Genomic DNA, 21,553 nt, shown 5'->3' on the forward strand with positions numbered 1-21,553 from the left:
CAGGCCCACAGGTGCCACGGGCTCTGCAGGAGCTGGGAGAGGCTGCCCAGCAGGGAGGCCATGGGGCACAGAGCCCCAGAGCTGCTGTGGGCATCATGGCACAGGGGTCGTGCCCACCCACAAAGCTCCATGGCTGGGCTGGGTCTGGACAAGGGTTGTGGGGACATGTGAAGGGAGCATGGCTGGGATGTCACAGGACAGGTTACAAACAGGAGCCATGAAGATGCTGACAGGAGGTAGTAGCAAGGCCAGCAACAGGCAAGGAATTTCTGTGCATTGTTTGTGCTGTGCAGGACTGCTTCAAAACAGGGAGGGGGATTTAATACCAACAGACACTGATACTGATGTTGAGGGATGCAATGGCTTCCTTGCCTGAGTCTTTACTGGAAAGGTCTCACAGGTTTCTGCATTCAGTGAAGGGCTTCAAGGAGGATGAAAGCATGTATTGGCAGGAACCTCACTGAGGGGAGGAAGGGGTTAAAAGCAGAAGATTTGGCAAGGAAGAAAAAGATAAGATAAAAATAATATTTTCACTCAAAGATGACCTTGCAGATGAAAGATGCTAATATTTGGTGGGGGAAATTTCACATGTTGTGGTTGCTTTGGGTTTTCTGTCTGCTTTGAGAAGTGGAATTTCTGCAGAAGATAACAGGATGTTGTAAAAAAGACCTTGAAAGCATTTCTCAAGGGCCTTGGCCTCCTGGTGAGAGGGAAGGGAGATAAGAAGCACTGAGATTGCAAAAGCACAGCCTTGTGAAGGAATGTGCCTGTGAGAGGTCCTGTGGTATGTTATGGTGTTCTGGGGTGGCTTTATGATGCTTGTATCCCCAGTTGCCTTGTTTATGTTACATATTAAGTTTTGCACCTTTAAGACTGGCTCTGAGAGCAAAGGGTGGAGAAGAAGAAGAAGTGCAAAGTTTGTGTCGAGAAAGAGCCCACACTCTCCTGCATCCTGCTCCTGGACTGTATTGTCCACAGCACAGACAGACAGCAGGACAGAGCACTCCTTTGCTTTTAGTTTTTAGCTCACTGAGGCAGAGAAGTTCCCTGGACTGTATTTTTTCCTTTTTTTTTTTTTATCTGTTCAAACCTGCTCTGGACTGAAAACCCAGAAAAGTCCCAGGAGCTCACGCCTATAGCCCACCGAGGCCTGGTCCTTGGCACTTTCCAGCGCTGGAGGGACTGATAAGAACCTGCGTGAGCTGAGCTACACCCCATGAAAAGGCCTTTTTCTGGATTTGCCATCTCATTGAACAGCTTGAGTTTTTTTTTGTTTAATATTATTGAATTTCTGTTAAATAAACAGTTTTTTCCACTTTTCTCCTAGGAAATCTTTTCCCTGAACCAGTTGGGGGAGGGGTCGCTTGAATTTGCTTTCTGAAGTGACCCCATTTGGAGGTTTTCTCCCAAATTTGCCCTAAAACAGGACATATGGAAAGGGAACAGGCTTGGCATGAGTGCTTTTTGCCCCTGTTAAGATGGAATAAGCTTAGGAATGTATGTGTCCCCATTTTGCTACATGGCAATAGAATAAATCTACTCTTTACAGTTCAGCTGTGGATTTTGGCCATCTTGATTACATGCATATATTCAGTTCACACAGTCATGAAATCCCAGAAGGACAAATGCCAGTGTCAGCCCTTGCAATGGGACTGGCTGGAGCTGCCTGGATGGGAGTATCCCCGTGGGAAAGTGTTTTGTGCTGGCTGTGAGTGGGGAGACAGAAATCCATGACTCAAGATCCAAATGCTCATCAAACAGCCTCATTTATTGTTCAGAGCTCACTTATATACACAATTCAAAACTCCTTGGCTCAGATAGCTCATTGGCTGGGATCTCTCTCCGCCCAGATCTCTGGCCAGCGGTGTGCTTTCTACTAAGCTGGAATGGGGATGGTGGAGGGTCCCCTGTAACTTATCCAGGGACTTGTTCTGGCATGAACTAGGCTAGCCAAATTGGATTTGTCTTATGGTCAGGCTTACCTTGTCCAGTGCTCTCTGTTATCCTACCAGCAAGGGCCCATTGCAGATCGGGTGACAGGAGACAGCATGGATCTAATTTGCATGAGGTTTTCCACTTAGTCTGACAAATCTAGCTCCCCTCAGCCAGCAATGTTTTCTCATGTACCAACTGGAGTTTGTAGCACTCACTCCCAGGAGCTGGCAGGTGAGATCACAATCCTTCAGGCTAGCATGCCACAGGTTAACACTTATAGTTACAACTTAACACTAAAAAACAAGAAACGATTTAGAACTGAAATTATACCTTAACTCTATAAACACTCAACCTTTAAAACTGTGAGAAAAAAACAACAGTAAAAAACAATTTATAAACAAACAGAATTTTAAAATTAACTGTCACTTCAAGAGCCACAGTTTTCATGAGGTAGGTGTATAGGTTGTTCTGATCACTCTTCTTCATGCTGCTCCACTACATCTCTTGGGGCACCATCCAGAGGATGCTGCTTGTGGTCCCGGGTAGGATGGACACATCTGGAAGGTACCCATTGTGTTCTGGTGTCTGTGGAAACACAGGCATATCCCCATCCCCAGGTAGTGAGGCTCTACAGGCCTCCCCTCTTATTGGTGAGGTCTTTCACCATTAACTTGGGCTTAAGCAACAGTTAATCTCCAGATGATTGTAGTGATAGAAAGTGATTTAAAATTACTGGGTTCTGGGACTTTTCTGATACTGTTAAGTGATTTAGTGTATAAATAGCTTTAGCTACCCTGCTCTGTGAGGTATCACCACACATTCCTCCCCTTTGTTTTTCAAGAATATGTTTCAAAGTGCCATGTACTCTTTCCACAATGGCTAATCGGGGAATACCAGTGTGGTGTGCTATACCACAGAGCTGTAGGAAATGTCTTGTTTTCTGTGAGATGTATGCAGGGCCATTGTCTGTTTTGATGGTGTGAGGGATGCCCAAAACAGCAAAGGCTGACCGCCAGTGTGCAATGGCATCCCGACCCTTTTCTCCTGGGTGCACTGTAGCCCATAGTGCTGATGAAAAGGTATCAATGGATAAATGTACATATTTTAAACGTCTGAATCCAGGGATGTGTATGACATCAGTTTTTCAGATTTGCAAAACATGCAGTCCATGAGGATTTACTCCCATCTGCATTGGTGCAGTGTGGCTTTGGCAGTCAGCGCAGGTGCTAACAATATTATGAGCCTCTGTGTTTGTCAGCTGGAATTGCCATTGTAGGGCCTGAACACCCCGCTGGAAGAAATCATGGGATGCCCTTGCTTGTGCCAGCATGTCTGGCTGTGGTACTGTCCTGGCAGGGCTCACTAGCATGTCTGCTCTGTGTTGCTCTCTGTGATAAAACCTGGTAGATTTGCGTGATGTATAAGATGTAATAAGAATAGGTTCTGGCTTGGATGCTATGGCACAGAGTTTTTAGCAGATTAAATAATTGTGCATTGTCAATTTCCTTTAACAGTACTCAGTCTAATCTCTGTGTGATGTCAGCTATGTATGCAGAATCAGTAACTATATTTAGAGGAATGTGGGGAAAATGTTGGAAAGCCACAGCCATGGCATGCAGCTCCACTAACTGGGGTGATCCATTCTGATAACTTTCCAACGTTTGCCACTCACCTTCCTCTTTCCATGTGACAATGACTTTTCCAGTTTTCCCAGAACCATCAGTAAATGCTAACACCCTTTAAGGGTGTTCTGCTATTCAGAGGTTTAAGAGACAGTGCAGTTTCCCCACTTAACTTCAGCAATCTATGGCTTGGTAAATGATAAGTGATTTGTCCTGTGAAGTTTTGCAGGGCATTTTGCAAGGCTGTACTGTTAGCAAAGCACCTTTCAAAGTGTTCTTGTGTCACAGGTATAATAATTTGAGAAGAATCCCTGTCAATTGTGAACACATGTGATGATATTTGATAACTAATTGTGCAATTAGCTCAAATACTGTGGGTGCTGTGTTTTTTTGATTGATGAGGTAAAAACATCCACTCTAGGATGTGTAGAGGATCAGGTCAGTGAGTGTTCCACTGCCCTATAATACCAGTAGGGTGAAGATTTACAATGAGAACAGATACAATGATACACACCTCTGGGCAAATCTGGTGGACCTGTCTTTTTGTGATAGCTTGCTCTACTGTTTGGAGAGCAGCTTTTGCCTCTAGTGTTAATTTTCTGGGGGAAGTTAACTCTGGATCACCTTTTAGGAGGTCAAATAAAAGTGCTAATTGTGAGCTGGTCTTATTAATGGAAGGCACTGTAAAAGCAAACACGGGGTATCATTTGGGGTATCATCTGGGTGCAGTGCAATAGTAAAGAAACAGTCTTAAAAGTCTACTGTCAGAATGTCCCAGGAGGCAGATACGGCATACCAGCTTGCAATGTGCCCATGCTCTCCATTACAGAATTGATTTTTCTTAGGTCATGGAGAAACTTCCATTTAGCATATTTCTTTTTTTATGGCAAATACTGGTGTGTTCCAAGGGCTCACAGATGGCTCTATGTGTCCTTGAGCTAGCTGTCCTTGTACTAATGGTTTTAGGGTGTCTAGCTTCTCTTTTGCAAGGGACCACTGTGGTATCCTGTGACTAATGATTCTTGTGGGATATAAATTAACAGTGATAATAAACACTGTAGTACAGATTAGAAACTCTTGTGCGCATAAAAGTTTTTGTTTCATGCTTGAGTACCTGGGCGTTTGAGTACAGGTTTTCAACTTTCATTAGGGCTCATAGTCTGAAGCTAACACGTGCTGGGGTAGTATTTGATAGGAGTAGTGATGGAGCTGGAGCTGGTTTCACTAGGATTGTAGGGGCTTTTTCTCCGGGGATGGTAGTAGCAAGGTGACGACTTGGTTTCCCTCTGTGGGGATCTCGCGTTTCCATCAGCGATGTGGTTCCTTGGGGCTGTGGGAGCCTTGGTTCCAGCTGCGTTGGAGCTGGGGCAATGATGGGTACTGGTGCAGGGCCGGGGTCGGGGCTGGAACTTGGCCTAGGGTCCGCCGGGATGCTGCCTCCTCCTCTCTGTATAGTTCTGGGTATAAAACCGGGCACCCGACGTGGCCTCACCTCGGGCCCCGCGCGCTCGCTGAAGCGGCAGGTAGGCGTGGCCAGCGGAGGCGGGGCTGTGGGCGTGGCTTCCGGGCGGAGCCAATAAGCTCTGGGCAGGGGCGTCATTGGTGTTTCCATGGTGACGAGGGACGTGAGTGGCCCCGGTGGCGGGGGGCGGTCCCGGGAGCAGCGGGGGGGCTGAGTCGTACTCAGGAGCTGCGGTGCTGAAATGGCGGCGTTCTCTGTTTTGGGACAGCAGCTTCGCATGGTACAACAGTTCGGATGAGCTAGTGGGTGCTCTGGCACCTCGCAGCACCTCTTTGGCACAGCTGCGCCCTCGCCGCTTTTGGTGGTTCCCCCGGCTGCGGCGGTGGTGGCACAGCTCGGGGCTCACCCCTCCATCCCCGCTCTGCTTCCTGGCACATCCGCTTAGCACGATCCGCTAACACAAGCGGGAGTCGTGAGAGGTTCCTTTGATCTCAGTGCAAAAAGGGCACCAAGGGATTTCAGTTTAAATCACAACAGCAATAATGCATCTTTATTTTAATGCCAGCAACCTGCAATAGATGAGAGGGAAAAAGAGAGAAAGAAATAAAGAGGCAAAGTAAAGAGAGAAAAAGGGAGGTTATAGCTACCAACGGACGAGACGGGATCGCCGGTGTCTTCTTCCGTGGGGAGATCTCTCTTGAAGAAAGTAACTTTTCAAGTCACTTTTATAGTCTGTTTCAAAGCGAGGGGCAGTTGGCCAAAAGGTGGGGAGATTTATAGGCAATTGTGGTGAGACCCACTGCTCTGGGAAGCGGTTGTGAGGTACAGAGCAGGCTGCTCTTCACCAGTCCCTGCTCACCAGCAGGAATTACGGCAATGTACCATGGCATCACAACAAACGCACCTGCTAACAATCACTATTGTGGTGTGACCCGTTGCTCTGGGAAGCAGGTGTCAGGCTGAACACGCCTTCAAAGAACCACTGAGCAAGCATCCACTCCAACCAGGCCAGAACCTCCGCACAAAGTCCTCTGGGGTCTTCAGGGTCTTAGTCTCTGTTCTTGCGATGGTCGTGAGGCAGATGAGGGAAACTTTGGACCATCTCTTACACAGGACCCAGCCACATGGCGGGATTGTGCAGTTTGGCTCATTGTTGCACACTGCAGTCTGTCCACCTGCTGTGGTAATGCCAGCAGCCTATACTCTGCAGCTTGGCGGGGTTGCAGGAAACAGCTTGCTAAAAGGCTGTCCCAGGGTGAGGGGCGCATTCGGGGTGGCACAGCTGAGGGGGGCTGCTGTTTGTTGGTGCCGCCCCTTCCGTGGGCTTGGAAGAATGCCCCAATCTCTGTCCCCTCCAGAGCTCTGTTCTCGCCCTGCATTCCAGCATTTATCATTCTCATTAAGTCAAAAATAAATCTCCAGGGCTTTGAAACTTTTATCATGCTTTTGTCTCCGCTGGAGGCTGCCCTAAGTATAAATTGTACAGTTCGTTCACGTATCAAGAACAGCCTCTTTGGTTGTGTCCAATCCATGGTTCTTTGCCTTCATTATTAAAGCTAACAATGCATCTTTATCATATACTGCCTCCCATTCTTGTAAAAGAAGTGACCATACCTTTAAAACTGGATGTGGTTGTGTTGATATCCATTCTCCCATGGCTCTGATGATTGTTTTCTTCTATTTTTAAGGGTAAGTCAAAAAAAATTCTGGATTTTTAGCAATTTTTCATGCAAACAGCTCTCCTTGCTGTATCTTTTAAACAGCTTTTTCTGCATGCTTCTTACTTCAGCTTTTTGCTGCAGTTTTGGCTCTTCTTACCTCTGCTTTTTCCAGCTTTTTCAGCTGTTTTGGATAAGGCTCTCCATGCTCTTCCTCTGTCTTCCCTACCCACTCTGCATGTGGGAATAGCTGTGTCCTCACACGGGTTCACCATGTGTTTTGTGCCAGCCGTGGGTGGGGAAACAGAAATCCATGACTCAAGATCCAAATGCTCATCAGACAAACAGCCTCATTAATTGTTTGGAACTTACTTATGAACCCGATTCAAAACTCCCTGGCTCAGATAGCTCATTGGCTGGGATCTCTCTCCACCCAGATCTCTGGCCAGCGGTGTGCTTTCTACTAAGCTTGAATGGGGATGGTGGAGGGTCCCCTGTAACTTATCCAGGGACTTGTTCTGGCATGAACTAGGCTAGCCAAATTGGATTTGTCTTATGGTCAGGCTTACCTTGTCCAGTCCAGGCCAACTGTACTGTTGACAATATTGTGGCAGGAAAGGTCTTGGTGGACAGGGAGGTGGGCAGGAGGCAACCATGTGCCCTGGCAGCAATGAAGGCCAGAGTACCCTGGGCTGTGTGACCAGAAGATTAAGGATGTGGATTTTCCAGGTTACTGTTCCTGTTTTCATTCCTTAACACAGGAAAGATGTCTGGAGGCCTGAGCAGGTTTAGTGAAGGCCCTCCAAGGTGGAGTTGGAGTACCTTGCCTGTGAGGAGGCCTGTGGAGGGCAGTGAGCCAACCAGTAGGGTGGGCACTCTCCCCTGGACCACTCTCCCCCTGGGAGAGAAGTCCTGGTTAATAGCCCTCATTGTTGTGGTGGGCAAAAGAAGTCGCCTCCCAGCATGCTTTCAGTCCTTGTAGATTCTAGGTATTTCATTGGTTCTTTCCTTCTGCCCTGCCCCAGCCCCCAGGGATAAAAACCTCTGTTTTCTCTGAATTCCTAACTACTTGTTCTGAGATTTCTTGGAGGAAAGAACTGATTAAAAACCTCATGAGAGGTTTATTATGATAGCTCTGTCTCTTTCTTCTGTGTCACTTCAGAGAACTGAACTTTCACTTGAAAGTCCTTCTAAGAGCTCAGAGCTGGAATCGCAGAGGCGGCTGAAGGACATCCTCTTCTCAGGATGCATCCCTCAGATAGTTGTGGCACCTGACTACTACACCCAGCCGCGTCAGAGGCTGAGGAAGCTGGACTTGGATTAGATACAGCCACACCCACATTCCCTTCTGAGAAGAAGTTTAGAAAGCCAGGGGGTCCTGAGTAGGTTTTGGGGGTGTTTGGAGTCTTTTCTCTACCTTGTATCTCAAAAGGAGCTTCTCTAATAAACTATTTGAAGTTCCCACTCTCCTACAACAAGGGGAGCACTGCAGGGGCCACTGGGGTCACCAGGGACCAGTGATGAACACCGTGAGCACTGGGAGGGGGCACAGGGAGCACAGCACTCCATTATGTCTCCCAGTTGCCTCAGTCCAGTTTCCCACTTTGAGTGGGGGCTATGTGGATCCTTGTGGTTTTAGGGTACACCTACAAGCGGCAAGGGTTTGATTCACAACTAGCATTTATTGAGAAGAGGAAAATGGAATGGGGGGTGCTGAGAGCACTGGGGGGTAGATGCTGAGGATCTGTAGGTGTGGGGTCATGGGGTTGCTGGGCTTATGCAAGTGCAGGGTGGTGGGTTACAAGGGTGTTGGGGATGGCCATGTAAGGGGTGCTGGGAGTGCTGGGTGTACTGGATATCCAGATGGTGGTTCTGTCTGGTGGGAGTGCCCACATGCCAGATGCTGGGTGTTCTGGAGGTGCTAGGTGCACTGGGTGTCCAGATACTGGGGTTTCTGGGTGCTGCAGGTGACCAGATGTGGGGTTCTGAGTGTGCTGGGGGTGCTGAGAGGGTGCAGCTCCTGTGCTCAGATGGAGATGCTGTTCTCCGTCTCCAGTGGGTTCAGGTAGTTGTATCTCAGCACAGCCAGGCGGTTCCTCTCCTCAATCCGGTCCCGGATCTCCTCCAGCCGCCCTTGGAAGGCCTGGATGAGTTGCCGGGGTTTTGCCTCCGTGAACCACTCCTCTGGGTACTGTCCCAGGATCCTCTGGGGGAGACAGGGAGATGGACCCTTCATCTTTCAACCCCTTTGTGCCGTTCAGGCACCCTGGTAGGTGTATAGCAATGGTGGCAGTCCCCCAAGCTTGCTGACACCAAAGGTGTGACATCCACCCTTGTGGGCACCTCTTGCAGTTCCTGGTCCACAGAGCTATTTAAGAGGGCACATAGGGACTGTGGGGTCAGACTCACCCTGTCCTTGAGTTGGGAGCTGAGGAGAATGAGGGCCACCAGGATGTTGGCAGTGGTGGCCACCTCAGGGATGGTATCGAGGAAGTGCTGGAGGAAGGCCCGGCCCTTCTCGCAGGGTGGTGGGTGGCGCATGGAGGATGGGGCATTGGGGATAAAGGCCCCCAGGTCATACTGCAGGGAGATAGGTCACTCTAGAGAACGTACCCCCAAAACAGTTATGGGATGGGTGGGGACATTCTTTGACACAGAATGGTGTCAGGTGGGAGCACCTCAGCATAGCAAGGGAGATGGATGCTGACATCTCCACTATGAAGAGGGGATGGATGGGGACATCATTCTGGCACATAGAGAGACGTGACATAGACATTGGTTCAGGATGGGGACTTCACTTCCTGCACACAGAGGAGTGGGAGTGGGACATGTCCCCAGCATGGCTCAAGGACAACTGGGGATATCCTTTCGGTCCTTGGCCCATGTCTCACCTGCCCATTGTTGACAGCTGCATGCTGTGCCGAGCAGGTGAACATCACCATGGTGAGGAACTTTATGAGCTCTGCCACTGTCTGCAGTGAGGAGGGAACACCTGGGTGGGGGTAGGGACAGCTAAGAGCCTCAGGAACCTGCCTGTCCCCTGCCTCCCCTGGGGACATCCTGTGCCAGCCGCAGGTGTGCTACCTGAGGAGGTCCTGCCCAAGAAACCATTGTTGAAGATGTCCATCACCCAGGCCTGCAGCTCGGTGTCCTCGCTCACTGCTGCATCCTCACCATAGTAGAATGTCACAATACCGGTGACAAAGCTGCCATAGGGATGAGATGACTGTGAGATACTGGGGCACTCCACACCACCCCTCCACCTCCCGAAACCAGTCTCACCTCTCAATGGCTTCCCAGATGCTCATCCCATCATCTCGGTAGTGGTAGTTGGGGATATTAGACATGCCACGGTGGCGGATATCATCGGGGAGGCACAGGGATGTGTAGGTCACCTGCTCCAGGCCTCGCTGCACCACCAGCAGCAGCCCCTCATAGGTCACCCCTGAGCCCTGGGAGGAGGGCCACCCACAGGTGGGGAGGACAGGAGATGCCAGGCTTCAGTGTCCCCCAGTGCTCCCAGTATATCCCAGTACCCCGCACTGCTCCCAGGGTACAAGTCCTCAAAGTACACACCCAGTGCCCCTGGTACTCCCATATACCCCAATGCTCTCCAGTGTCCTCCACCCTATGTTCTCTAGTGTCTCCCAGGTCTCTCATGCTTTCCAGTGCCCCCTAGTGCCCCCAGTACACTTCAGTGCTCTCCACTAATTCCAGTACACTCAGTGTTTCCCATACATGCCAGTACTCCACATTGGTCCCAGTAGCACCCCAGTATGCCCCAGTGTTTTCAGTAAACCCCCAGGCTCTCAGGAGACCCCCATGCCCCCAACAGAATTCAGTACCTCCAGTCCCCCTGTAGACCCCAGCACCACCAAGACTCCAGTGCCCTCTAGTGTCCTCATGGACTCCAGTAGACCCCCAGTGTCCCCAGCACATGCCCGTGCTTCCAAATCAAATACCCCAGAGCATTCAGTGCCTGTCAGTGCTCTCAGCAGAGCCGAGTGCTCTTAGTCTCCAGGGCTCACCTTGTCAATGAGGCCACCCTGGTTGATAAGGACACTGCGGGCCAAGGTGTTGATGTGCAGTGTGAAGTGGAAGTGGGGCATGAGGAGCTGAGGGGAGAACAAACACCTTAGAGGTGACCAGGGTTCCATTCATGGAGCTGGGAGGGCTGTCAGGTGGGGAATAACTGCCCTCAGATCTGGAGGTGGGGAGCAACAGGTGGCCCCAAGGAGGGGCCTTACCTTGAAGAGGGGGTGACAGGTGGGCAGGTGGCGCAGGGTGGCAATGGCAAAGACTTCCCCAAACAGGTGGGTCCTCAGCAGGTGGGTGAGGAGCTGGTGGCTGTAGAAGTCGGCGTTGCGCACCCAAGTCTTGGCCAACAGCCAGTCCCACTCATCATCACTCGGCAGGAAGATGGGGCTGCAGGGTCCTGGCGTTTGGCTGAGCTGTGGGACACCACTCCATGGTCTAGGACTATTGCCACCCTCCTGATGGCAGGGTTTCGGGTGGGGCATCCCTACCTGGATAGCAATGGGGCGCAGGAGCCCATCGGTGCCCTGGTGAAGCAGGCAGATTGGGGCTGCTATGTACTGCTGGCGCCCATAAATGGTGTCGGGTGGGATGTCCTCCAGCACCTTGTAGTCCACAATGAAGATCCGACCTTCTTGCAGCTCCTTGTCCAGGTCCGTGCCATCTCCCAGTAAGCCATTGACCATCTCTGGTGTCACTGGGAATTTGAGCGGCAGTGTGGTGCAGCAATTGATGATGATGGGGTTGTTGCCATTGAGGAACTGGGAACCGAAGAAGTCATCTTCTTGCCAGTGCTTGGCCACATACTCAGGGACTAAGGGGATGATCAGACATCAGTACCCACTTATCCACCCTCCAGGCACATCTTGTGAAGCCCTAAGGGGGAAGGGCAGGGGACAACACACAAGGCACCCACCAATGTCCCTGCCCTGCGTCCGGGAAAAGATGGTGCGCATCTCATCAAAGCTGTTCCAGGAGCTGCGTCTCAGTAGGAACCCTGACAGAAAGTGGGAGGCCCCTCTACAGGGCAGAGGGGGACCTTAGCACATCTCTTGCCTTCTCTGGCCCTGCCATCCCCCAGGTCCTCCACAGCCTCAGGGCACTGCTTACTGTAAGATGAGGAAACCAGTGAAATTGGTAGCCCTGACGCGGGAGAATCGGATGTTGGAGTCCAGCTCAAGGACAGAGTCCACGTTGAGGCAACGGGGCCAGCCCTGGGCAAAGTTCTTCCACCTGAGTTGGGGGGAAAATAGGAGCAGACATCAGCATCACTGCTGACCAGCCCACCTGGCCAAAGTAGGCCTTGTCCCTGTGTCCCTACTGTCACCGGTAAGCCTCTTGCCGTTCTGCCAGCTCCTGACGACGATGTTCCTTGAGGATATGCAGCTTGTCGTCCACCAGTTTCTTCCCTAGAAAGAAGGCAGGTGTCAAAACTGGACCTCTGTCCATCAGAGGAGGATGGGGGCAGAGTGGTTCCTACCTGAGCCCTCCCGCACTTCCACGGTGGTGACCCCCTCTAGCCACTGGTAGCAGGGGAAGCGATACAGGGTGCCGTTAGGGGCTGTCACCCGGACGTCCTTGCAGTACCAGGCATCCTCCAGGAAGAGCCGCCACTTATGCAGGCGGATGAGGACAATGGGCCCCAAGTCCTTCCCACAGCGCACAGACAGGCTCTTCTCCTGGAGAGGAGGAAAATGGCTTCTGGGGGGATGGGCACATGCCCTGTAGTAGCACTGGGGACACCAGCAGAGAAGGGGCTCAGAGCATCCTCACTTGCTTCCATTGCCTCCAGGATCCTTGTCCTCCACCATCCCCTCAAAGTCCTTTTCCTCCATCCTCCCAGAACATCATTCTTCCAATCCCCCCAGGACGACTACCCATCATCCTCCCCAGATTTTTTTCCTGCAAATCCTGGAGGAAATTCTTTCCTCCATGTCCCTCAGATCCCTTCCCACCATCCCCTTGTATCCCCAGGACAGTCCATGCAGCCGCTCACATCCCCTTGGGGCAGCTTGTGCCACCCCTCATGTCCCCAGAATAGCTCTACCACCCCTCATGTCCCCATCCCCCTCCTCACCTTCCCTGGCAGGAACAAGAAGGAGACGGTGGTCTGGCGGCTCTCGCCATAGCTGCCCACCAAGGTGATTGAGATGGAGTTGTTGGTCCCAGCTTCCGCCATGTCACCTGTTGCCACTGTCACCTTATAGACGGCCATGACAAGCTGCAGTGATGTTCTGGAGATGTCTTCAGAGAAGAGTGAAGGGCTGTGGGGTGCAAACCTGCTGTTTTGGGTGATTTGGCTGTTGCAACCCCCATGGCCATTGTGTAAGCGGGTGATGGGTCCTTCCTTCTCAGGGAGGTGTTATCAGATCACCGCTACTGGCCAGCATCTAGTACATCTGATCTCAACTGATATGACCATGGAGATATTACCCAAGCGATGGCCCTGGGGGTGGCTATGGGGACATTACCCAATAAATGGTCCTGGTGGTAGCTGTGAGGACATTACCCAAGAGATGGCCCTAGGGGTGGCTATGGGGACATTACCCAATAAATGGTCCTGGTGGTAGCTGTGAGGACATTACCCAAGAGATGGCCCTGGGAGTGGCTGTGGGGACATTACCCAAGTGATGGCCCTAGTGGTGGCTGCGGGCACATTACCCAAGAAACGGTCTTGGAGATGGTTCTGGGGACATGACCCAAGCAATGCCCTGGGGGTGGCTGTGAACCAAGGATGGGTGTTCAGCCCGAGCCAGCAGCTTCACTTGGCTTCACCCAAGGTCTCCTCCATCACAAACATCCCCAGCTGCCATTGGTGGGCAGGAAAGAGTGGTGCCAATGGCAGGCCCGGAGGTGGCTCTGGGGGTGGGGCTGGGGCCATGGGCGGGGCCACAGCAGAACAGCGTGATGGCTCCACTGCTGGGTCTGGAGGTGCTCCTTGATGGGGCAGGGGGTTAGCGGGACCCCCAGCACTGGGACATCCCTGTTCTGGGAACAGGAACCTCAGAACTGCCGTTGCCCGAAACCATGACCGTCCTGACCCCACATTCCCGTGTGCCAAGACCCACCCCTGCACCCCATTCCCTGGCCGTGGCACCACCCTTCATCCTGTTTCCCAGCCATCCCACCTCTCCCAGCCCCCAACCTCTCCCTTTCCCTTGAACCTGGTGTCCCGTGCCCATTCCTTCTTCTCCCAATCCCCAAACCCTCCTTTCCTCAACACTGGGGACACCCTGAACCCTCCTCGCAGATCTCGCCTCTTACCACCCTTATCCCTGCCTTTCCTTACCATGGGACTCCCCTGAACTGCACTTCCCAGCACCAGGAACCTTGAACTGCAGTTCAAGAGAACCAGAACTGCCTGATCCACCATTCCTGCAGAGAACAACACTGAACCCCCTTTCCCAGACATCCCGTCTCTCCAGCCTCCAGACCCTATTTTTCTTCATCCTGGGACCCCCTGCACCCCAATTCCTGCCTTTCCCCTTCCTTAACACTGGAGAGCTGCTTAGCACCCCTCTGCAGCTATCTTGGCTCTCCCTAACCCATTACTCACCTTTGCTTGAGAGTGGGGACCCATTGAACCTCTCACCCTATCTCTCCCAATCCCTGTAAACCCTATTTCCTTGACCTTGTGACTGCTCTGAATCCTCATTCCTGTGCACTGGGACCCATTCTGCATCCCCAACCCTAGTACTGACACCCTCTGTGCCAGCTTCTCCACACTGAGACCCACTGAACCGCTTTATATGGCACTGGGACCCCTTAGTCTGCACTGCTTATCCTCCACTAATACCTCCCTGCACTCCCTTTCTTGGCCATCCCATTGTCAGTAGTCTGCAGCCTTCCCCTTTTCCTTGACTTTGGGACCTGGATCCTCATTCCCTCCTTTCTTACCCTCCAGACCCCCTGTTCTTTCGCACTGAAGACCTCCAAGTTACTCATTCCTGGCTATTCTGGGTCTCCCTGTTTTCTTGAAACTGGGGAGCACTGGACACCCTTTGCTGGGCACACAAACCCCCTGGAATCCCCTCTGCAAGACTCTGCACCCCTTGAAGCCATCTTCCCTAGCAGCATGTACACTGTGCACCCCCTTATCCCGCACCAATCCCCCCTTGCACCCTCTTTCCCAACCATTCAATCTCTCCCCACCCTCAGCTTCCCCTTTTCTTGGCTCTGGGACCTCCAGACCTCCTAAATCTCCGTGTTCCCCCCAGTTCGGCACTCCCTGCATTTCCTGGAGGCTGGGAATATGGAATGTGGGAAGTGGGAATTTGGGAAAGGAATTCAGAACTGCAGAGCACTGGCATGGGGTTTCTCTTCCCCCTCCTCACCATCGACCCAGAACCTGGCTGGAATCTCAAGGTGGTGTTCGTCACTGTGTCTGTCACTGCTGCCAGCATCATCCTCATCAGATTTGGTGTCCCAGTAACACCCTGAGTCAGGTCGGGAAGGCAGCATAGATCCACCTGCCAGCATTCTGAGGATCCCTCACCATAGGTGCTGGTCCCACTCTATGTTTTCTATCCTTGTTCAAGCCCCACAAACTTCCAGTTCAGCCCCACACATCCCATCCCTGCCCCATAGATCCTCATGACAGCCCCATGGATCCTGTGTAAATAGGGCGAGGCAAAGCAGACATAGGCTAAACCAAACAAAGTAAGGGTAGGCTAGGAACACTAGGCACTAGGTACTGAAGGTAAGACAAGTGACTAAGGGTGCCTTTCCTCGGGAAGCAAAGGACATCATGCCACTGTTGGTGGAGCAGATATTAATGGTACATAGGAAAGTATAGTCCAGCAAGACATTTCTGTCTTGGCCTGTTCTGTGTAGGAGCAATTGTTGGATGTATTCAACACTTTTGCTTGGTAAGATCCTGAAGAATGCCAGTGCTTATCAAGGACAGGAAAGCATGTATCTCCAGTGTTGGAGGTGCAGATTAGAAACTGCCTTTGTGGAGGTCAAGGGTAGCAGCAACTTTCCATCCTGGCATAATATTTGGTTTGGAAGCACTGCCTCAATATACAGTTATGGAGTCGGTATCCATCTTTGGAAGGTGGTGTCCTGAAAGATTCAATTTGGCATATGTATTTCACTTCTCAGAAGTGGCCTTCTTGAAATTCTGGCAGCATACATCTTTTGGACAAGGTAAGCAGCTATGCTGAGTCTTGGTGTGCAGTTGCTAGTACCCTGGGCAGGTAATGTCCAGGATCAGTGTTCTGGCACCTTTGTATGGGATCAGTCCCTGAACATTTTGTATTTTGGAGGAGGGGTTGCCATTTCTTTTGAGATGGACTTCTAGTTCCTGTCTTTGGCAAAGAAAATAGGTTTGGCACTTTGGATGGTCTTGGTGAATTTAAAGGCTTTTGCCAAAATGCAGTTCTCTGGATTAGGGCTGTTGAACTGTCAGTGGGAATGCAGATGCTAAGCTGTTCAGCTTTTTGTCCTTGTAGCTTTAGTGTGTGAGCAGTCCCTGGTGCCATTCCACTTGGATCATGACTCTGTGAGACTGAATGCTTAGGATGGTACCTAGAACTGGGACGAAAAGTGCCCATAGCTGGGTGTGTGCTGGTAGTTTGATGGGTGCAGTTGAAATTGTACACAGCAAGAACTTTCTTGATGGGGACTTTTGTGAGCTCTGGTTTTGCCAGATGTTTTCAAGTTTGTTAGCAGACCCTGCAGGAGTGAAAAGCTTTTTTAGGGCAATGGAGTTCGTGCTGTCCTTTGAGTGTGGTGCAAAGAAGAGTATACACTTGGAAGGGGAAGATCAGTGAAATATTTTTGTGCTGCACAGTAGATTTGAGAGCAGGGATGTTTGCAAATTTGCTCTGCCCTCCAGGAGGTTTCAAGCTGGGCTGGGTGCATTTCCTTCTTTTGCAAGTGCTGCTGTGTGGTTGTTTTGATGAGCACTGACAATGCCCAGAAAAAAGCCAAGCACTTTTCTGGTCTGGTCCCATTTGTGTAAGGGGCAGTTCATGGAAGAGCTCTGCTGTGGATCCTAGCTCTTGGTAACTGATAGAGTGTGATCCTGCTTGTAGTGGGGAAGGAAGAGAAATTTCATTGTTGGCTGTGCAGTTTATAAGCTGAAAAAGAAAAGGTAATTGCAGCATGGTCCCTTTCTTTTAAAACCTTTTCTGTGTGATCAGCTGCTCAACATATAACTTGCACCCACTGAACTGCATCCACCTCCCTGGAGATACACACTTTTTCTCAAGCTCCATGTACTATCCTACTCTCTCATTTGCACAGATCGCAAATCCCTTCAAAATGTCCAGCAGCTGCTTGCAAAGAAAAAGTCCTACAACAAAAAGCCAGCACTGGTCTTCATAGTGCCTTTGCACTCTGTAACCTAGATGAAACACACTAGTGATTTGCACGTTACTTCTCAACTATATAACATCAGCAAATTCTCTCAAAGTGGCAGGGTCCATCATTACAGCAAAGCATTTCCAGCTGCGGTTGAGACTGAGAGACGTGCCAGGACAGCAAGCATTTGCTGCACTTCACTCTACCCTAAGAAACCTGATATTCAAGCGCAATCATTTTCACACACCTTCAGTGTCGCTGCATGCAAACAGCTAGAGCTCACAGAGGGAAGAGAAGGAAGGAAGTGTTAGGGCAGACTAAAGCAGCCATTTCTCCTAGCATTAAATTGTGAACAACACATTTGGGACTACGTACCTCCTTTTAACATATATGAACGGTCACATTTTTCACTCTTGCAGCTATCTCAGCAGCTGTCCTCGTCAAATAGACTGTAGAAGACAAAGCCATTGCTGGGCTGCACCTTCTCCTTGCAGCACTTAAACCTTGTGTAACTCACCAGCGCGTGCTGTATATCCATTCTCTTCTGTGTCTACTATTGTTATCGCTGGATCTCACAGCCTAAATGTAAGGACAATAGTTTTCCAATAGGGCTGGAAGCGGAAGATGTAGCAGCACAGGTAGCTGTCATTGAATTTCCCACTTGATGACTGCCAATGTGAATTTGGCAGACACGCTCCTCTGGCAGCCTGTATGATGCGCACGTGAGCCCAGTGCTCTGTGGCTTCATTCTTTGCCTTTGTAACTTGTTGCACTTTCATTCTTGAGAGGCGAATCATCATCTACTTGCACAGAACACTCTGCACTCCTAAGCATTGCTTCTTCCCAGCCTGGGCCATGCACTTTCCTTCTAAGTGCTACATACCACAACATTCAGACTCTCATTGTCTGAATTGAGAAAATGGCTGGAGCTGAGTCAGGGAAGGGTAAGGCTGGATATCAGGAAAAAGTTTTTCTCCTAAAGGGTGGTTGAGCACTGAAATACGGTCCCCAGGGAAGTGGCCTGAGCCCCAAGTCTGTCTTGGGACAAGAAGCATTTGTACAATGCTCTTGTTTTGAATTGTTGTGGTGTTCTGTGCAGGGCAGGAGTTGGACTCCGTGATTTTGATGGGTCCTTTCCAACTCTGCACCTTTTGTACTTCTCTGAAATTACTTCAGCATCCAGCACTCAGCTTCCATTCCAGAATAAAGCTGTTCCAGCCTGGTGAACACAGACATCCCACTCCTCCTGACTACAGCAACTGCAATATTCCTCAATTTGTTTGGATGAAAGAAAGAAAGAAATGCATTTAAGTGTCATGGTAGCAATTCCATGCCCTTCCTTACTGGCTGTTTGTGAGGGGGGCCATTTACAGGGCAGCTCAGCAGGGGCTGTGGCTTGCCCTGGCCATCGGAGGGGACAGAAAGGTGTTGGTGCCCCTCATAACCCTATCCCCATAGGGGATGTGACAGTGATGGCAGACATGTGGCCTGGCCATGCCACCAGGGGTGCCAGGATGGGAGACAGGTGACCATGGAGGTGCCCCCACGAGTGTGGTGACACCATGAGACACATGGCCATGGAGGTGCCACAAAGGATATGGTGACACCAGGGGACAGGCAACCATGGAGGTTGCCACCACAGGTGTGGTGACATCAAGGGACACATGGCCATGGACGTACCACCTTGGGTATGATGACACCAAGGGATGTGTGGCCTTGGAGGTGCCACTGCAGGTGCCAGTATGTTCATGGAGATGTCACCAGGGGACAGGTGGCCATGGGGTGGCAATGCCAGTGGGTGTGGCAGTGTGAGTGACAGGCCACGCATGGGGCCAGGCTGGGGTGGCTTTGTGCCCGTGATGTGGATGGCCCTGCCGGTACCTAGCTGGTTTGGCTGGGTACCAGTGCCAACTGTCACAGGGACACACAGGGACAGGGACATGTGGGGCAGGAACAGCCCCTGGGGATAGGGGGGACCAGGTACCCCAGGGGGCTGTACCAGGCCAGCACCTTCCACCCCACACCCCATAATTCATCACTCCCCACCTATCATCATCACCACCCCAAAAGTCATCACCCCCCAAACCATGACGCCCAAACCATCCCCATCACTCCCCACCGATCATAATCATGCGAAAAGTCATTACACTCCACCCATCACTCCAAAATTCCCCCCACCCCTCACCTGCACTGTCCCACTCCCGTACCCCCCTCACCTGCCCCATCCTGCACCCCCAGCTCTGCTCTGGTGCCACTGTTGCCATGTTCCCTTCTCCTGCCCACAGAGCACAGGTACCACTGAAGGGATGGCCTCGTCCCCTCGTGTTCCCTGTACCCTTGGGCACCTTGGATGGGGTGGAAAACGCCCTCTGGAACAGTGACTGGCATGTGCTGGCCTTGGGGACACCCCTGTCACCATCGGTGTTGGGGTGACTGTAGGAGGGCTTCCAGCCCCGCAGCCACACCCAGTGCCAGCTCCCGGGGACCCTCCTCCCCTTCCGGAGTCACCGCCAGGAATGGCGGTGGTCACGGTCATTTGTAGGTCCTCAGTAGGGTGGGGGGCTTGGGGGTCACTGACGGGGGGGCTTCCACATCCATCTGGCAGGGTGGGAGTAGAATTTGGGGGGTTCAGGGGGTGGATTTGGGGGTGGTGGGACAGGGGGAGGAATTTTGGAGTGTTCAAGGGATGGATTTGGGGGATGTAATAAATGGAATTGATTTGTGCTAAATTGTAACTGTTATTAAAGTTATTATTAGAAGCAATCAAAAGAATCAGTGTTACAAGGCAAGATGCACACCTTTACAGATGTTACTTGTTAAAATTGAGGTACAGGATGTAGTTTGGAAGATAAGTGATGTCCCAAGATGAAAACGGCCTTGAGATGGACAAAATTAGAGCAACTTCAGGCATTGGGCCTAAAAATCAGTAAATATCAGACTAATGAGGAGACTTATGTAACACAACGCTGAGTACGCACGCGCAAACCTGTAAGGTTATCCAGAAGACAATGAGGAAGAGGAGAAGCCTTCACCAAAAGACCACCAAAAGAAGACTGAAGACCCCCTAACAACAAGTGAGGCATGTACTGTGAAGAAAAGTGACGTAAAGTCAGCAAAATCGGAAATAGGAGGAAACTTATGGGAAACACTAATGAATATGTATAAGCACACAGTATATAAGTTTAGCTTGAAGTGCTTTGTTTTGTACGTGAGGCAGGGTGGGGAACCCCCTCCGTACCCCGGTCGGTTTTGTACGTGAGGTGGGGTAACAAGCCCTCCCTATAGCCCGGTTGGTTTGGCTTATGCTCTAATCATACTTAATTACTGGCAAATTATGTATATAAATTGCATTTTTTTTCTAAAATTGTATTCTTTTACTAAACTATATTCTTTTATATTAAATTACTATTCAATTCACTAAATTGTATTCATTTTTAGTTGTTATTAACTCAAGGGACCTAGTTGTCAAAAGTCTAATTTATAACACCTCTGCCAGGGCACAAATTTAGAAGGCAAAAAGTTAAAAAACCCCACAGCATCAGCCACGCTTCCTAGTGAGAAGGGTTGGAACTCTGCACCTCAGCACTTCCCCAGCAGCTTTACAAAGGTAACTGGGATCTAAGTTGTGCCCTCCAAACCAACAGAGCCAGCCTCCCTTCAGGGTGAGAAGCCACGGCCTCTGTTATACCCACGGATGCCTCCTGTGCCCCAGAGAATGGCCGTGGCTGTAAATGTGTGTTTGGCTGCAGCACAGGGCCAGGGTGAAGCTCGGCAGCCTCATCAGAGCCCACGGCCACGGCCCTTCCCTGCCGGGGCCCTCACCTGGCCCAGCCCGGCCCGGCCCGAGCAGCCCGGACTGGCCTCAAGGGATGGGCTCTGCCTGCCCGCTGTGCCCACAGGCCGGGCCAAAGGGCTCGCAAGAGGCTTCCTCCCAGCTCTGCAAAACCTCAGCCAAGAGTGTCCCCTTTGCTGTGCTGATAAGAGTCAAAAACCCTCTCAATTTAACCCTGCTGCACACCTCATGAGGGATCCTTGCACACCTCAGGAGAAAGCCCAAATTAGCCCTGGGTGCCTCATGAGGTGCAGGCCCAGGTGATGCCACTGAAGGAAATGTGCCCTCACAGCCCAGGGATGCTCAGCATGGACTCCCCCAGCCCCTCGTGTCCCCACCACTGGTCACGGCAGCCCCTGCCTGGCTCCTGCCTGCCCACACCATGGGCACACCCAGCTGCTCCTGGACATGCAGCTCAGCCAGGGCTGGCATCGCGTGGGCTTTGCTGGTGGCACCAGCCGGACACTGGGGTGAGAGCTCCATCTCTTTATTTGAAGAAAAAGCATGGGCCAACCCCTGCTCTGGTGGACAGGGGCTGCCCACCTTCAGTCCTGGCCAGGGACCAGGGCCAGGGGGCTCAGGGGCAGAGGGTCTCGCTTTGGAAGTGTGGGTCTTGGGATGCCCTCAAGATAGGGAGGCGGATGCAGCAGAGCAGAGGGAGACAAAGGTGAAGAGCGGGGATGACAGGTCAGCTTCTCAGTGA

At 51.3% G+C, this 21,553-nt stretch overlaps 1 protein-coding gene across 1 annotated transcript; it reads right to left on the reverse strand.

The window, feature by feature from the left end:
• Positions 1–8,339: 8,339 nt before the first annotated feature.
• LOC107198965 (hydroperoxide isomerase ALOXE3-like) lies at positions 8,340–13,030 on the reverse strand. Its single transcript, XM_015616255.2, has 13 exons — positions 12,790–13,030; positions 12,193–12,391; positions 12,040–12,121; positions 11,823–11,945; positions 11,629–11,732; positions 11,204–11,526; positions 10,925–11,128; positions 10,706–10,792; positions 9,960–10,129; positions 9,762–9,883; positions 9,569–9,669; positions 9,087–9,257; positions 8,340–8,883 (listed from the first exon to the last, which is right to left on the reverse strand). The coding sequence occupies exons 1-13, from the start codon at positions 12,925–12,927 to the stop codon at positions 8,704–8,706; spliced, it is 2,004 nt and encodes a 667-aa protein (XP_015471741.1). The 5' UTR covers positions 12,928–13,030; the 3' UTR covers positions 8,340–8,703.
• Positions 13,031–21,553: the final 8,523 nt, after the last annotated feature.

The sequence above is a fragment of the Parus major genome, unplaced genomic scaffold, assembly GCF_001522545.3.
Source record: "Parus major isolate Abel unplaced genomic scaffold, Parus_major1.1 Scaffold386, whole genome shotgun sequence".
Lineage (NCBI taxonomy): Eukaryota > Metazoa > Chordata > Aves > Passeriformes > Paridae > Parus > Parus major.

Coding starts and splice junctions, on each gene's coding strand:
- LOC107198965 (XM_015616255.2), bottom strand. CDS start 12,927: ATGGCCGTCTATAAGGTGACAGTGGCAACAGGTGACATGGCGGAAGCT. Junction 11,129..11,203: donor TGCGCCCCATTGCTATCCAG/GTAGGGATGCCC, acceptor GGTGTCCCACAG/CTCAGCCAAACGCCAGGACC. Junction 9,884..9,959: donor ATCTGGGAAGCCATTGAGAG/GTGAGACTGGTT, acceptor TCCCTATGGCAG/CTTTGTCACCGGTATTGTGA.